Source organism: Emys orbicularis, chromosome 4 (assembly GCF_028017835.1).
Source record: "Emys orbicularis isolate rEmyOrb1 chromosome 4, rEmyOrb1.hap1, whole genome shotgun sequence".
NCBI classification, from domain to species: domain Eukaryota; kingdom Metazoa; phylum Chordata; order Testudines; family Emydidae; genus Emys; species Emys orbicularis.
The window spans coordinates 12,792,559-12,809,021 of NC_088686.1; the positions used below are offsets into that span (position 1 = coordinate 12,792,559).

Genomic DNA, 16,463 nt, shown 5'->3' on the forward strand with positions numbered 1-16,463 from the left:
TCTTAGATGATTAAAGTTAAATAATTTTTTTAAACAAAATTTACTTTTGTTAGTCAAGCATTTCACTTCTGTTTTTCTCACTTTTTAGTTTATAGACACTTTCCAATTAATTTCTCCTTTTTGGTTTTTTGTACATTAGCATAGTCCCTTTTTTGGGTTGCAACATTGAGTTGGAATGTTTTGGGGGTTTTCGGTAGGCTTTTTTTAACTTTCCACTGAAATAAAAAATTAGAGAAATTTTTAGAGGTCTAAATTTTTTTTTGTAAAAGCTTTTTATGTAACTTGGGTCCTGATGTTCCTCACTTAAGGTCTGCCAATCTGGTACATTTTTGTGCATGTTTATTGAAACAATGTTTTTAAGCTGCTCTTTCAGTAGCAATTTGTAGCCTTTAACTAACAAACTCAGTATTTATAAGAGAAGGTGAATTGAAAGTATCTATTGGGTTACAAACTGCTACTGAAGGGGCACTTGGGGTCTAGGATATCCAGTGAGAGAAGGAGGGTCCAGTTATTCCAGGGAATCTTAAAAATAAGAGGAGAACTTTATTAAACAAATATATTCAAAACAATGATAACATTTTAACCATTTCCTACTGTTTTTCGTATACCATTTAGTAACTGCTTCTCATAGTGCATAAACCTCAACATTGTGTTTGTACAAAACATGCCTGTTTTTAAAAAAATAAATGAGCTATAGTTATAGCAGCAATAATTCTCAATAGAATGTGAATTAGTAGGCTACTGATGCACTGTTTCTTTTGGCCTTATTATGTGCCTAAGGCATGCATCAATAGCCTACTTAAAGTATATTCTGTTGTGAATTATCACTATAAATAACATAATATGTCTTATTACCAGTGCCTACTGGACCATTTTTCTATTTATTTTCTTTAGCTTGAGAAAATGGTGGCCACCAATTCCTTTCACTCTACTGGGGTTTTGCTGCAGTTCTTGTGAATGAACTGAAAGAAGAAAAATCTTATTATAATAACTCACTTGAAATGCTATAATTGTAGATTGGCCTGCATTCCTATTATAGCAACCAAATTTAACTCAATATTTGGAATACATCTTGTTCCAAACTTAAAAGATTCCATATGTGTTAGCATGAGAGCACTTTTGTAACTTAAAAGAATTGGATGATCTAATAACACAGATATTGGTATTTGCTTCACAAATCTTGTTTTGTGCTAGCAAAAATACAGTTTAAAAACAGGGCATACATTTACTTGTCAATATATAGATTGTTTCCCTTTGATAGTAGTTGTTTTTTTAAACAGTCATATGGATATGGGATATATTACTTTATACATGCAGTAGCCACTTTGTAAAGAGTGACTTCCCTCTTTTCTCACCCCATTTCTTTTTGCTGGTTACATATTATAAAATCAAGGATTCATTTCCATAGATCTAGCTGGAGGGACTATTTTTACATTGGATTTTCTGTAAACTGGTCTTGAAATTGCTTTGAGAGATCAGATCTCTGTAGCATGCCCTAAAATTTGTATTTAAAAAGTAAATGTGCAGTATTTCTTTAAAATATTATGAAATATAGTAAAAGGTTATATTGTAAGCTAACATCCAATTCTTGTTCTTCCTTGCATTAATTCCCTCAAATGAGGCCTGCTCTATAAGTCCTCTCCCTCCAAAGTGCTCAGTTCAGTGCCATATCCTCTATCACACCACATGCTAACATGTCTTCCTTTGTCATCCCATCCCTTCTTAACATGACATCTAACTAACATTGGCAAAAGTAAGGAAATGTAGAGATAAAACTTTGTTTCTACTGTATATTGGTGCTACAGACATTAACTCAGTGCGTGATTGAGAGTGATTGCAAAATATTTGGACGGAGTTTTAATTTGCTCCATAGCATGGTGTGGGTTTAAAAAAAAAAAAAAAAAAATTTACAATATTTTTATCTTTAAAAATATAACAGCTCTGTAACTGTAACAGATTAAATTATAATTTTTAATTAAAAAGGCACTTTTGATGACTTTGGGAATGAGGATTGGGAGTTTCTGTGCTATTGCTAGTGTATATTGTGTTAGTGCATATATCCGCTGATACTTTAGGTATAATTCTAAAAGTTGAAAGTGAATGAAGGGTCTTGAATTTTGAGAAATCACTTTTTTCATAAATGGAGTACTCCTTGACTTATTCCTATTTTATTTTATTAAATACTTTCCTCTCTTCCAGTTATTCAATAGCAAGAAAGGACATCAAAGAACTAGATGTAAACCTATCAAAATCTGATCTGTCTGCTAAAAAAGGTATATTAGAATAATTCTTCTCTGGCTTAAAAAACAAATCAGTTGTGTAATGCAATATTGAACCTTCTGCTGGTATGTGACTAGAGTTAATTGCTATCAGTTTACCATTGCAGGGTTACAGGGTACACTAATAATACTGCTATATACTATAATGCTACTATTTAGCATTTTAACAGTGCTTTGCTAAGAAGCACTGGCAGCTATTGCTTCATACTTAAGATGGTAACCAAGCTTCCATTATAAGTCTGATTTGTTTGGGGAGGGGAGTTCCCTCTCTAAAATCCACCCAAGTTATATTGGCCTCCAAACTGGTAGTTTATGCCTGGACCTGAGGTAGAAATATTCTACCGAATTTGAAGTGCCTTTATACACGGGATTCCTGAATTATGGCACTCTAAAAATAGAACTGTTCACTAGAATTCAAAAAGTCTCCTTTGTTGTTGTTGTTGTTTTCCTTATGGAGGCTTCTTAAGGAAAAAAGAGAATTTTACCTCCTAGGTAAGGGTAGGGAAGGACTTGTATGTCACAGGAGGGCTTGCCAAGCAAGGGCTTGTCCACAAAGAGTCTTCTGCAAACCACAGAGGGTTCATCAGTTACAGAAGCCAGGGAGGTATTAGTGCTCCCCAAACCTTCTACAGCAGCACTGAGCAGGTCCTCGGTGTTCCCGCCTCTATCTACTTTAAGTACCTGTATGGCCCCCATTACTGTAGTATCCAAGTGCCTCAGTCTTTAATGTATTTATCCTTGCAAACACCTGTGTGAGCAAGGACAGTTATCCCCATTTTACTGTCGGGGAACTGAGGCACAGAGAGACTAAGTGACATGCCCAGGATTACACAGAAAGTCTGTGGTGGAGCTGGAAACAACTTGAGTCTCCAGAATCCCAGACCAGCACTGATAACCATTGGACCATCCTTCCTCTGCTTCTTCCACAGTCCCCAACCAAAAATCATCTTCTCCCCCTCCCTGCCAAATGTCTAGGCCTCATAGGAGCTCACAAGCTTGAGTCCAAAAAGACTTACTGGGCCACTGATGCAGGTACCCAGGTGAAGCCCTACTCCACCATCCCAAAGATCTGTGGGAGGCTGGCTGTATTAAGTGAGCATTAGTGAGTGTGAGGAAGGTATACGTTAGTGAGTGTCAGGGAGTCGGGAGGATATGGGGAATCTCCACTCCTATAGTTTCTCAAAGTCTCCTTTTGCTCCCCAACCCCATGTTGGGAGTATTAAAAAAAAAAAAAAAAAAAGGAATATCCATACAAAAGCACTAACATTATAGTGTGGATACCTATCAGTGGGTTTAGATGTGTATTGCCTTAATATTTGGATTTTTTGTTTCAAACTCTAACACTAGAAACCAAATATGTCCATAGGGAAGGTTGCCATGATTGGGAAATACAATCATATTGCGTTAACTCAACCCCCTGGGGATGCTCTGAGGGAATAAAGAAACTTCTACAATATTATCACCCATAACAATTTATTTTAAAACCCTACAGTCATATATGACCCATACTGAAGAATTATAGGCAAATGGGCATACTGAAGGCAGTCATTCATTCCTTACCATTAAATGTCTTATCCTACAAAGTGCTGAGGTCACTCAAAGCCTCTCATATGAGAAGCGTATGCTTTGATCATGAAATTGGAGCACTAATACTGTATTAAAAGAGCAAATGATAATGTGGTGAGAAATCGTCACTCTTAGCATAAGAGACATGTATGTATGAAGCAAATATTTCAACCAATGTTTTGTGATGCTTGTTTCTGATAAAGTTGGGTGTAAGATGAAGATGATAACTCTGCCCTAGAGGCGCCTGCCTAAGATAACATTGTACTTGTCAAATAGCACCTAAATTAACTCTGAATTCCATGGATTTCCAGTATTTGTGTTTTTAATCTAACATTCCTGAAAGCTAAAATGTGCTCATACTATGAAGATGTGCTTGCAACTGTAACTTCATCCTAAATTTTTGTGTGTGGGATAAATGATCGTGTTTAAACTTTTAATTCACTTTTCACCACCTATTGACAATTCAGCTCTGAATTTTCTTCCTCCCCCCATTATAATTTGAAAAAAAAAAAAAAAGAAAAATTAGGAATATTTTGAACACTGGGCATTTTTCTCTGTAGGGTTACAGGAAGCAAGCACTTTCTTAAACACAAAAGCTGTTCCTGATAACTGGAAAATGGACATGAGTGAAATCCTGGAGTCCTCCAGCAGCGATGAGGAAGATGGCGCTGCTGCAGAAAGTGATGAAGAGGAAGACAAAGTGGAAGAAAAGGAGGAAGAAGTAGTGGTAAGTCTATTTTTATATTAGAAACAATTATGTAATTAGAAATGGTAGATACAGAATTTAAATGTCCAAGGACACTTTAGTTACCAAAGTTGTGATCTCAAACTTGGCTTACTCACTTTGGAGTTTTCAGACCTGTTTATCTTCCCTTCACAACTGTGCTTAATGGTATCTGTGTGCAACTGCAGATATTCTGCCATTATCCAATGCACAAATTTGAGACAAATCTCAGAAATAAGTTAGCAAACTTTGTTGGAGAGGGTCTGGTCAGAAATATGCAGATAGGGAAAGGAAATAAAATTTGATAGCTGTCTGAATAATAACCTAGTGCTGATTTAAAATGTAACATGCTTCTAAAATCCAAGATCCTCTTGAATGATTAATACTTCCAGTCAGAGAAGGTACTAAAATGCCAAAATAAAAATATTGGGCACAGTAGAGGAAAGTGGTAGGTGGATGGACTATCCCCTATTATAACTATTTGTTAGCTATCTAAGAACCTCAGAATTTTATGCTAAATATCTTTGTAGATAATATTTCAGTAAAGCTTTCTTTAGATATTAACATTTTTTAAATTATGGAATGGTAATGTTATTGTCTAATATATACTTTAAATTAAATTCATTGTACAAGTGTCTGTCACAGAAGTATTGATAAAATGATCCAGTCACTCAGTTTCCATAAAGTAAAGCATCATCTGTCCTCATGTAATCAAAAATGAATTTATGGAATTTCCTTTAATTTTTATCTGGTTTTAAATCTTACAGAATTAGATTTACTTGCAAATAAAATAGTTCTTTGTAAGTTTGTGTACCATACATGGAACCAGGAGATTCATTATATAGAAAAGGAAAGCAAACTTTCTGTTTTTAAAGAAGGTCAAATATCGTTTCCCTTTCACTTCCCCTGTAGTATGTGGTTTTGTCACACTGAAAACAGAATGGCTGTTCATACTTAGAGGCAGACTGCCTACAGTGTTGCCATAGTAACATACTGTTGGTTTCAAGTGAGCATGCTCAGGAAAGAGAGGAAGATTTAGCAGAGGCTTGGCAGCCTGCCAGTGAGGCTTGCCAGATGCTTTGAAATGGACTGTCTCTTTCTTTTCCTTTCATGTAATGTCTGATTTTTATATGGAAGAGAATGTAAGTAATGCTATATAACTGCGGATGTCGTGCAGTGAGAGAGAAAGAAAGCAAATATTTGGAAGTCAGGATGAAATATGTCCAGGCACTGGGCAGATTAGGTAGAAGGGAAATATAACCATTTTTCATTTGAGAGAAAATGCAGCTCATAGGTAAGGAGTTTGTGTTTTAACCTGCAACGTTAACATTTTTCATTATTAAGAATGTGGATTTGACTTAGAGTTCAAGGTTTCTGATCTGTGAACAATGTGGTATAGCATGTAGCCAAGGGTAAATGTTTCCTTGTTTAAAAAAATAAAATAAAAACCTATTTTTAGATATTAATGTTATGCCTTAGTAATAGTGTTCTGAAAAATGGAGTAGTTTTCCATATGAAAATATTGATATGGTTAGATAAATATGAGGATGAATGTGCATAGAATATAAAATCCCACTGGTTTTTTTCTTCTGTATGTAGTGATAAGAATTGAATAGGCCACATTTTGCAGGGTGTGAACTGTTGCAGTCTGCGTTGATCTGTATTAACGTTTGTTAAAATTGCATACTCCCAGTCAGTTTTGTGTGTGTGTTTGTGTTTGTTTTTTTAAAAGATGGCTTAATTGGCTTCTAGTATAATTTTTGGTGTCATTTTACAATGGATGTTGTCTAAAAGTGCAGTATGCTTCAAACAAAGAAGGGGGAGGGGTAGCTTTGTTTAAAAACAAAACAGCATTCTTATAAAACAAATGGGGTTTTCATTTCTGATTCTAAGAAAATAATCTGTTGATCAAGGAAAGGGAGGTAAAGCATTCCAGAGATGTAGATATGTCCGTAGGAAAAGCTGTAGGATCCATTGTTTCCAGGTGACAAGTAAAGATTTAAAAATAAAGGGATCATAAAGCTCTCTAGTGGAGCATAGATATTTATATATTTTTTTAGATTGTCTGAGCAGAGCTGTCATTCTCGACCATGAAGTCAAAAATCTTGATTATTCTTTTATAATAGTCTAATCTTAATTATTTAATTGTGGGCAAAGCTCAATATTTCTGCTAAAGAGAGAATTTAGGAATTGTGATTTTTTTTTTCCTTTAAGGGTTTTCTTCAAAACGTCACTAATCTGGGATGCAGACCTAAGGGAGCCAATGAATAAAAGACTGTTGTCTTGGCTATGTATGATTATAAATGTTGAATCACGCAAATTTTAATCAAGGTCAAAATAACCTCATTCCCATTTCTGTCAGAATATCCTCAATGCATCTTCTGTTTTGGGACTCTGAGTCACTCTGTTCTATTTTTTTTTTAAATTTACCATGGTGGTGCAGTAATGGCCTAGCTGCCAACAGGCATGGAAGGCCTTTCTCAGATAAATGACATGGAGGGCCCTTAACTCTACAAATATATATTTAATACATACCCAGCATAGTGTCAGTCAAATCCAAAGGATAGTCTTATTATGGAGTCAGAACAGACAGGCCTAATGTAGTTGTTTGTGATTATAGAACCTAGTATTTTCTCGCAGCTGGATTAGGATCCATAATTTTGCTTTGACACACTTTTTTGTGATGCCTTTAGTGATTTGGTAGTGGTTCAGTACAAGGAGTAATTTAGGATAAGCACCAAGATATTGTGGTGTCGCTGCATAGTCTCTTCAGGATCTGAGAATATGGGATCAGCATGATGGTACCCAGATGGTTATCTCTCCTGTTGGAGGTAACTTATGAGTGTGGGATTCTTTACAGTTGGCAGTGCAGGAGGAAAATCTGGAGATAGCCTTCGCATTGACATCTATATTTAAATTTTAGAAGAACATTGACATGTGTCATGTTGCATAATGAGTTTCTCAAAAGGTTAAATTTGTGAGACTTTTTTGCAGTAATTTCAAAATACTGCATAGCAGCCCTAAGTTACTGTATTGCTTTCAACTTATACTTGGATGCTTGTTTAAATAATGAAACTGACTTTTTGTTACTATTACTTTTGCTATTCCTTTTGGTTGAATAAGATAACTTTTCCCATTTGGAAGTGAGTGGTTAGTTTGAATCTGCCACAGGTCTGTTGGCTATAAACTTTTGTATTCAATTTGTAAATTTAAAAATCTGCAGTAAGAGTGTGCTAGATACATATTAGGATGTAACAGCCATTCTGAGGATAAATTGTAATTAGAGGTATAAAATGCATTGAAAACATTCCAGAAGATCAAGGTCTGTCTCTAATATGCATGTCTTATTAAAAATCAAAAATATGTACAAGCATATTATTTTCTTGCACTTCTACTCTTCTGTCAAGGAAGATGGCAATTGCTAGTTGTTTACCAGGAAATAAAAATGTCCAATGATTAACTTTTTCCTTGCTCTGTGTTTAAAGGGGAGACTGCCTGCAGCTTGCAGTTTGATCGTTTGAGTCTCTTTGGACATTCTTCCTGTGGACAAATCAAGCCCTCTTCATGCATTTAGTTAAAATATATTTATTCCTTTTGTTGAGTCAGAAGCAACAAAAGGAATTCCTATATATCGAGCGTATGCGTTTGATTTTATGTGTAGGATTTCAAAGAGTTACAGTAAGACATAATATTAAATGATGATTGGATCAAAGGGCAAGAGCTTTGGAGGGTGGGGCGTTGTGGGAAGGGAGGAATGGTGTATAAGGCCCTCAGTGTTCAGGTTTGGACAGTGTACCATGACTGAATTTAACTGCTATTGCCCCTGGGGAGGTAGTGTTTTGTTTTATTATCCCTTTGGATTTTTCATCTCTTCTTATCCTTTTAAATTTTTAGAAGCAGGAAGAGTTAAGAACATAGCAACAGTGCTAGCCAGATTGCTCCCTAAGTGTCTCCCACTCAAGAGGAATTGGTTAGCAGACCTGTATCTTTTTCATGGAGAGTCTTCCTAATGGGAGATATTGCAGAAGCTGGCCAGTTCATCTCATGGGAAATATGGGGGGAACAGGTCACTATGCTGGCCATCCTTTAAAGGTGTCTGTCTCAGATGAGATCAGAAGTAAGTTGTTTCCCATTTGAAAATGAAACTTTGGTGCCTAACTCACTTCCTGCTGTTTGAAAATAAGAACTGGAAGATCCAGGAGGATATGGTGGTAGAGGGTGGGCTCTGTTCTCAGGGCAGTGGCAGTACCTGGTCATGCTCCTAGTAGCAGGGCCATGTATTTTTAAGGTCAAATTATAGATTTCTTGTCATATGAATTTACCCTACTGAAGTCTTCAACTGGGGGGAAAGATGGCCCATTTAAACGATGACTCTGAGGAGTTTTTTCAAAATAAGACATGTTCTAAGGAAGTCAAATTCCTAAATGCTGAATCAGGAGCGTGGTGTAGCATCACTTTTTCCAACACCCTTCAGATCCCTGTTTCTCAGAAAGGCAACAATACACTATGATAAGAGCATAGAACGTGTAATTATAATAGAAAAGTTGCTACCTAGAAAGTTTCATATAATACTTCCAGATTTGCAGATATATATATATAAAAAATGGATGACATGTTCAGCGTTTTTCTGTGTGAAATTAGTTGTTTGGTCAAAGTCCGCTTCCCAATGGACAGGTATTTGCATCATAAATATCATCACAGTTGGCACCCTTGTTGGCACTCTGAGCAGACAAACCAGTGACTGAATGGGCATGATGGCTGGACTACCTTTTAGCCTGTAGAGGAGGTGTCCTCCAGTTAGCACGGAGTCACGTCACTGCCCACCAGCAGTGCAAGAAAGCTTTCCCTGCTATACCTGCTCTCTGGATAAGTAGAGGATTTCAGTCCTAAGGATTTTCATTCCTGGTACCTTTCACCAGCATTAAATTTACATCAGGTGTGGGAGGGTGGGCATGTGTGCAAATATTTGAAACCCATGAATTACATTTTAGAAATAGAGATTTGGGATTCTTGTACATGACTAACGACTTCTAATGCTGCTTCCAAATTGCCACTAGTCCCAGACTTCTCTAATGTGTAAATGGTTTTCAGAGGCAAGATAAAAATGTTATCTGAAGCAGTCCATCTCTGGTGTCAAGTGCGTGTGTTTTAGGATAGCATATAAAATCTGAGTCTAAAAATTGCATACAAGGCTATCACAATTTCAAAGCTATTCAGTAAGAAACAGCTTCTTTAAGATACATGGATTTACATAACAGGTAAGTAGCAAATGTAAATGTAATACCACACAACATATATTTACAAGTGACAAATTCACTAATCTAAAGTAACTCATTTTCCCAAGATTTCTGATTACTGTTTGAGTTTGTGGTTTATAGTGCACCTTGTTGTAAAACTAGACATTTTATATACAGTTTTCATCTTCAAAGTTCTATATGAACATTGTAGTCTTATAATACCCTTCAGAGTTACCTATATTAACCCCATTGTACAGATAAGATGAGGCAGAGAGAGGTTAAAAGATTGAAGGTATGTAGCTAAATCGTTGGGCCTCACTCACCCTTTATTAGAGCCGGTTTGTGGGAAAAGGATGTAAATGAGAAACTAAACTACTGTGGAACTGGAAATTTTCAGAGAAAATTATTTGCACAGATTTTATCTATGAAATTCTGAAGCCTTCCGGTGAAAATATTTGGACTTGAGAAGAGATGGGACTGCTGCTTGGTATGCAGCATTCCTGCTATCTACCGCAGGGGGTGGCATGAATGCCATGCTTAGAAGTGCGGTGTTCAGGTTACCTACCAACAGAAATATGGCTCTCCTCAATGGTGACAGGTGGTGGCAATAACATTTCTGAGATTGCAGGTTCCTTCAATTCTTCTTTATCTTCCCCATCCTGGAGGCTGCAGCAGGAGGAATAGGGGGAGAGAAGCCAAAGGACCTGCTCTGTGACCCACTTTGGGGTCCCAACCCACAGTTTGAGAACCGCTGGAATATCCCAGAACTAAGTGGCTAGAATACTTTCCTGAGAGGTAGGATTCAAACAGGGGTCTCCCTTCTTCCTGAACGGCAGGGGAACTGAACTTGGGTCTCTCAGGAATGTCTACACTGCAATAAAAAAAACTGGCACAGAGTCTGAGAGCCAGGGTCAGCTGACTTGGGCTCATGGGGCTCAGGCTGTGGGACTAAAAATAGCAACGTAGACTTTAGGCTCAGTCTGGGCCCTGGGCTCTGAGACCCACCCCCATCGAGGGGTCTCAGATCTCAAATTCCAGCCTGAGCCTGAACCTCTACACTGCAGTTTTAGAGCCCTGCAGCCCAAGCCCTGCAAGCCTAGGCCAGCTGTGATCGTGCCCTGGGTTTTTTATTGCAGTGTAGATATACCCTCACATGTCAAATGAGTGATCTAACCACAGGGCTAAAAGTTATAAGGTGGAGTATTGCCGCCACCATCACCACCTCCTCCTTTCAGATTTTGAATGAGACCTGATCGAGGGAAGGGATAGCTCAGTAGTTTGAGCATGGCCTGCTAAACCCAGGGTTGTGAGCTCAATCCGTGAGGGGGCCACTTAGGAATCTGGGGCAAAAAATCAGTACTTGGTCCTGCTAGTGAAGGCAGGGGGCTGGACTCAATGACCTTTCAGGGTCCCTTCCAGTTCTATGAGATAGGTATATCTCCATATATTATTATTATTAATATTAAATATCTGATAGGTGGTCTCTAAGCATATCTACTGGACTGGGCCCTGCACCCTTGTTAGGAGGTCAAATGCCGATCTTCCCCGGTTGTATAAAACTCTGGGTGCCTCGACACCTAGAGGGAGGCTGCAGTGTGTGTGCCTAGAGGCAGAAACATCTGTGATGAGGGAAATTTTACTCTGAAAATATAGGTGCTTGGGTGAGTTTAGGCACCAACAGGGTTCGGTGGGAGTTCTGTGCATTGCAGTGGAGCCTGAAACTGGGACTTGTGCGCCTATATACCCTTTGTGGATCTGAGCCTTTGTGCCTGTATTCATCTGTAAAACAGGAATAATAAAACTTCCTTTGTCTTGTCTATTCAGACTGTAGGTTTTTCAGGGAAGGACTGTGTCTCTCGATGTGTAACATCTAGCAAAATGGGGCCCCAATTGGTTGAGGCTATCATTACAGAAATAATAATTCATCACTCAGGAGCAAGGATGTTCCCTTAGGGACATTAAGTCCGTGAAGCCTGGAGGGCAGTTGATAATTGAAATGAAACCCTGCTTCAGAACAGCAGGTGGTGACCTGGGAACCACTTGCACCCAAGACACACAGAGAGGGTATAAGGATAGCATATAGATAGCCTAATGTGAAATGCTCTCCAGTATCAACTCATGAGTCTTTGTTTCACCTGGTCTGCTGTCCAGTGACTGGCCAATTAGGTGCATCAACTGTCCTAACTCTTCCATCTGTTTTCCGCGCTCCCCATGGATAGTCATTCACTTGGTCTTCCTGCTCCTGTTCCCTTGGGCTGTACAGTTTTTCATCTTTGCCTTTTGTTTAACTTCAGGTGAAGATACTTAAATATTAACAGTCTCTCAGTATCTGCTCATGGAAGAGCTATTTCTAGCCAACATTTTCATTGTTTTGGGGGATATGTCCACAAGAATAAACAGTTCAAGGTGGAAGTGCTTCTGAATTCTGAAGATATCTAGCACTTGTAATGCTTTTTATCCATAGGTATAAAAGCCTTTTACAGTAAATGGTGAGATCTATTAATTGCAATGTTAAGATTACATAGTTTAATTTTTTTAAAAGCAGGAAATATAAAAGCTAAGGTTCCTATGCACTAATAAATATGTAGCATTGTCTGTGTGATTCTATTGTTAATTTTATAGCTTACTTATATGTCTGTTAAATGTATACCATAGAATATACAGGATGAGCAAAATGGCCACTATAACATTATATAATTTTGTGGGTTGGCATTTAATTTCCTTGTTTCTTTTCTAAGAAAAATCAGAAGAGAAGAAACACAAACTATCTCTGTGGAATAATGTCCGTATTTAAATGGCCCCCATTGGGCTCTGGACATTACAGCTCATTGAAGCAAGCAGCATGAAGAAGGGGTGAACTAATACCGATGCTTCACAGGAGGCTGTTTTTCAGTTAACAAGGCAGTGGTGTATCAATTTAGATTGCAATGGCTCTATTTTCACAACAGAAAATTAGGAATGTAATTTTATTAAAATGAAAGCTTAGAATTTGCTGAATGCAGACCAAACTGAAACTGAGATCAGTAACCTTTCTATTGCTTCCCCCTTCCTCTCAAAACTGCCTGTGATTTTTCTACTAATGATACAGTAGTAGGGTTTTATTTTTGACTTTTTCTGTACATCTTTCCTCTGAGACAGCCACTTTTGCACAGACAGCCTGACCAGCCTACCAGGCTGGGCAGGAAGAATGTGGCATACATAAGATGTTGCAGGGAGCAAGACCTCATTAGGCTCTAAAATCTCAGAATCCCACTGAACATGCTCAAAAGTGATTTTTTTTTTCTCATAACTTTTATTTATTCTAACGTTTTCCCTTTGAACATAGCAAAGGCTTTACTTCACATTGTGGACTATCCAAGTCAAAGTTTAGCTGTGTTTATCCAGGGTGGCAGTGTAAGACTAGTAGAGGTAAAAAGAAAACAGGATAGATAACATACATTCTGCTGTTCTGAATTATACAAGTGACTCCTGAGATGTTTCCAGAGATGACCTCTTTGAGCTGAGACCAAGCATGGAAAGTTTCATTCCCCAAGGGATTTCTTTCCCCTCCTCCCCCAGAAATGTATGAGCATCTGAAGATATAGGGGCTGTTACAATGGAAACCATTTTGCAACCTTGACTATAGTTTTTCTACTGGGGAAAGCTAGAATTCATGTTAACTGCTGAAGTCTTTTAAATAACACATTCAGTATTAGATTTTACTGTATGACATCACGTAATATATTAGTGCAGGCCATGTCATACCCCTAATGGATTGAGGATCCCACTGCTCTGTATTTTCTTTTTCTCCAGTTGAGACTCCAGCATATGGGGTTTTGAACCTTCAGAGGGGAACCAACCAAGTTAGTCCTCCTCATCTTATTTAAACTTTTGCCCATTTGTGTGGCTAGCCCTTTCTGATTGGTTTATTTTCTGGATATCATATCCTTATATGGGTGAACAATTGTAGCTTGGCTTTTTTGTGCAAATGAATTGTTTGGGATCTGACTGTCCATATGCATCTAATATTTTCAATATGTCTCCCTTTGTTTTGACAGCCTGAGGAAGAGCTTGATCCTGAAGAGAGGGACAACTTCCTCCAACAGCTTTACAAGTTTATGGAAGACAGAGGTAATACATTGCTTAACTTATTATCTTTTGTGTACCAACCCATTTAAAAAAATTCTTTTTAATGTGTTGTATTATGTTATCACCCTTTCATCAGGGAAACATGTATATTCCAATAACTAAACATACAGATGAAAACATTTGTAACCATTTTCAAATGGGGCAAGTCTTCTTATGTCAGATGCTTATCAGCATAACACACAGAAAAAAGCAAACCCTGCCTAATTGTTGTTTGGTTTTCTGTTGTTGTTTGGTGTGTTGGGTTTTTTTAGACAGTTCTTGATGGGCTAGAACCAAAGTATCTCTGAAATAGCCTCTGCGTTGGTGTCCCTCTATGGCAGTTATGGCTGGCAACTCTGATTTGGAGGATAAAAACACTTGGAGACTTGGCCCTGGGTTGTGGAACTTTCAGCCATCAGAAATCTGGAAATGTGCCATTTTTAAGTCTTGTTGCAAAGCTATCCTAATAACGCACAGACATTCTGCTAGTAGTGGAGCAACAGCGTCATTCACCTGGAAAACAGCCTAAGCAATCCAGCTTGGTTCAATAGTTAGAATAAGGAAGGAGTTGATTTGCTGCTTTTCTCGACAGAATTAGACCAGTCTGTTATATACATGATGGTTAGATGCTATAATGGCAAAGAATATATTGGAAGTGCTGCAGATACCTTCATACATAGTACAGTGCTTTGCCCTCCTCCCAGTTTCTCCTTCCTTAGAACCACAAATTTCAGTGGCTTATGCAATACTAGTTTTCCAATTTCAGGGAGGCAACCAGTTCTAACACCCTGAGCATTTCTAAAGGCATTGAAGCCAGAAAATAGGTTATCCTTTCAGCAAGTAACATATTGTGCCCACATATTTTATGCTCAGAAATGGCTGTCTTTTTTAATATAAAAAGTTTCACTCCTGTGTTTGCAAACTCGTTTTGATCAATAGCAAAATTGAAAACATTGTACAAATAAGACTAGACTCTCTTTAGATACTTTTGTCAAAAATTAGCTGGTCTTTTCCACAGGGTAGAAAATATCTTTTAAATTTTTTTGTAATCACCGTATGTACTAAAAACTGCTATTTGACCAATTCGTAGATCCCCAAATTGCCAGGCTCCAAAATGATTCCATAGCAGTGGTGACATTACAGCATAGTATAGCAAAGCACGTGTGGTTATATCTGGATTTAAAAGGACTGGGGTTGAAAGGAGTAAGTTTAGAATCAGTTATATGCTGAATACCTTCTCTGCCCTTTGATGAACAAGGGAAGAGTGCATAAAAGTTCATAAAATGTTACAGTAATCTATAGCAATAAATGTTGATAGAAAAACACACAAAACGGAGACAGACTATATTAGTTCAGACAAAATGGTTTCACAATCTTTAAGTATAATTAAAAAAAATATTGCAGGTCACCATTTTAAGTAGGCTGGTCTTCTCTTTAATAAGGTATTTTCCAATCTACAGAGGCTTAATGGAGTAGTACCTAGCCTGTTCAGTCTTGCCACTTGCCTATCACAAATATGTCAGTGGGTCATGTATTTGTTATGGCAAGCTTTTCTGGAGTTCATCCAGCATTACTTTGAAGACCATGCCATGTGGAATTAGCACTCTCGGGGGGAGTGGGGCGGGGGGGGAAAGAGGGGGAGGGAAAGGAGGGGCTTCAGAGAAAAGCGTGTTATGTGTAAGCAATACTAGCTTCTTTATAATGTGATTCTTCTACTTCTGTTACTATCCTTTCTCCTCTTCCTTCATTGTGGAGTGTCACCCTGACTCAAGTGCTGTTAGTCCAGGAAGCAGGGAGAGACTGTGTAGGCAGCTGTGGGACGTGGGGAAAACAAGGAAAGTAACAGAGCAGTAAAAGTAAAGACCCAGTCCCGAGACAAACTGATATTGCTTAAAGATAGTATTTCATGGAAAAAACGGGGGCTCCTTTTCTACCTTGGCAGGGAGGAGCAGCAACTTCATCAATGTTCAGCCCTTAGCCCTATTTATTTCTGGCCTCCTCTTTCACAATTAATAGATTCTCGTTTCCTACCTGATTCCCAACTCTCTTAGTTTAGTTTCATACTCTATCTCCACACAAATATTTTTCTCTCTTGTCACCTTTTCCACCATTTCACATTCTGACCCTTTAATTTAATTTTCTACTCCATGTCCCCTTCACCCAAACATTTGATGTTCTTCTCTTTATCGACTCCCACACCCTACCATTTACCAGGCTTTTCCTTAGCAATTCTGATAGGCTGTCCTTCCATGTTTTGGCTGCCCTTCCGTGTTTTCCCTGCTGTTTGGGTAAGGGCAGCCAATCAGATGGGGTTTTCCCGAGAGATTTGAGGAGGGTCAGAAAACCTGTGTAGTTTGCAGGCCTATGATGCCAAACATTATAATAACCCACCTAGAACCAACCAGATGTTGACGCAAAAGCTGAGCATGACCATTAGTTGGGAGCAACTGACTTGGGATGTCTTTTTATGGGTAAAAATATTATTGCAGACACTAAATTGAAAAATGTACCAGCAATCAAGTGTGTGCTATGGGATGGAAGAGAAGTTTG

At 38.0% G+C, this 16,463-nt stretch overlaps 1 protein-coding gene across 1 annotated transcript in view; it reads left to right on the forward strand.

The window, feature by feature from the left end:
* The window catches only part of ARID4A (AT-rich interaction domain 4A), a 66,241-nt gene that overhangs the window by 23,184 nt on the left and 26,594 nt on the right, over positions 1–16,463 (forward strand). The window contains exons 10-12 of the mRNA XM_065402696.1: positions 2,200–2,273; positions 4,406–4,572; positions 13,844–13,916. Of these exons, the coding sequence (XP_065258768.1) occupies positions 2,200–2,273; positions 4,406–4,572; positions 13,844–13,916 (314 nt within the window). The remainder of the gene's footprint in view (positions 1–2,199; positions 2,274–4,405; positions 4,573–13,843; positions 13,917–16,463) is intronic.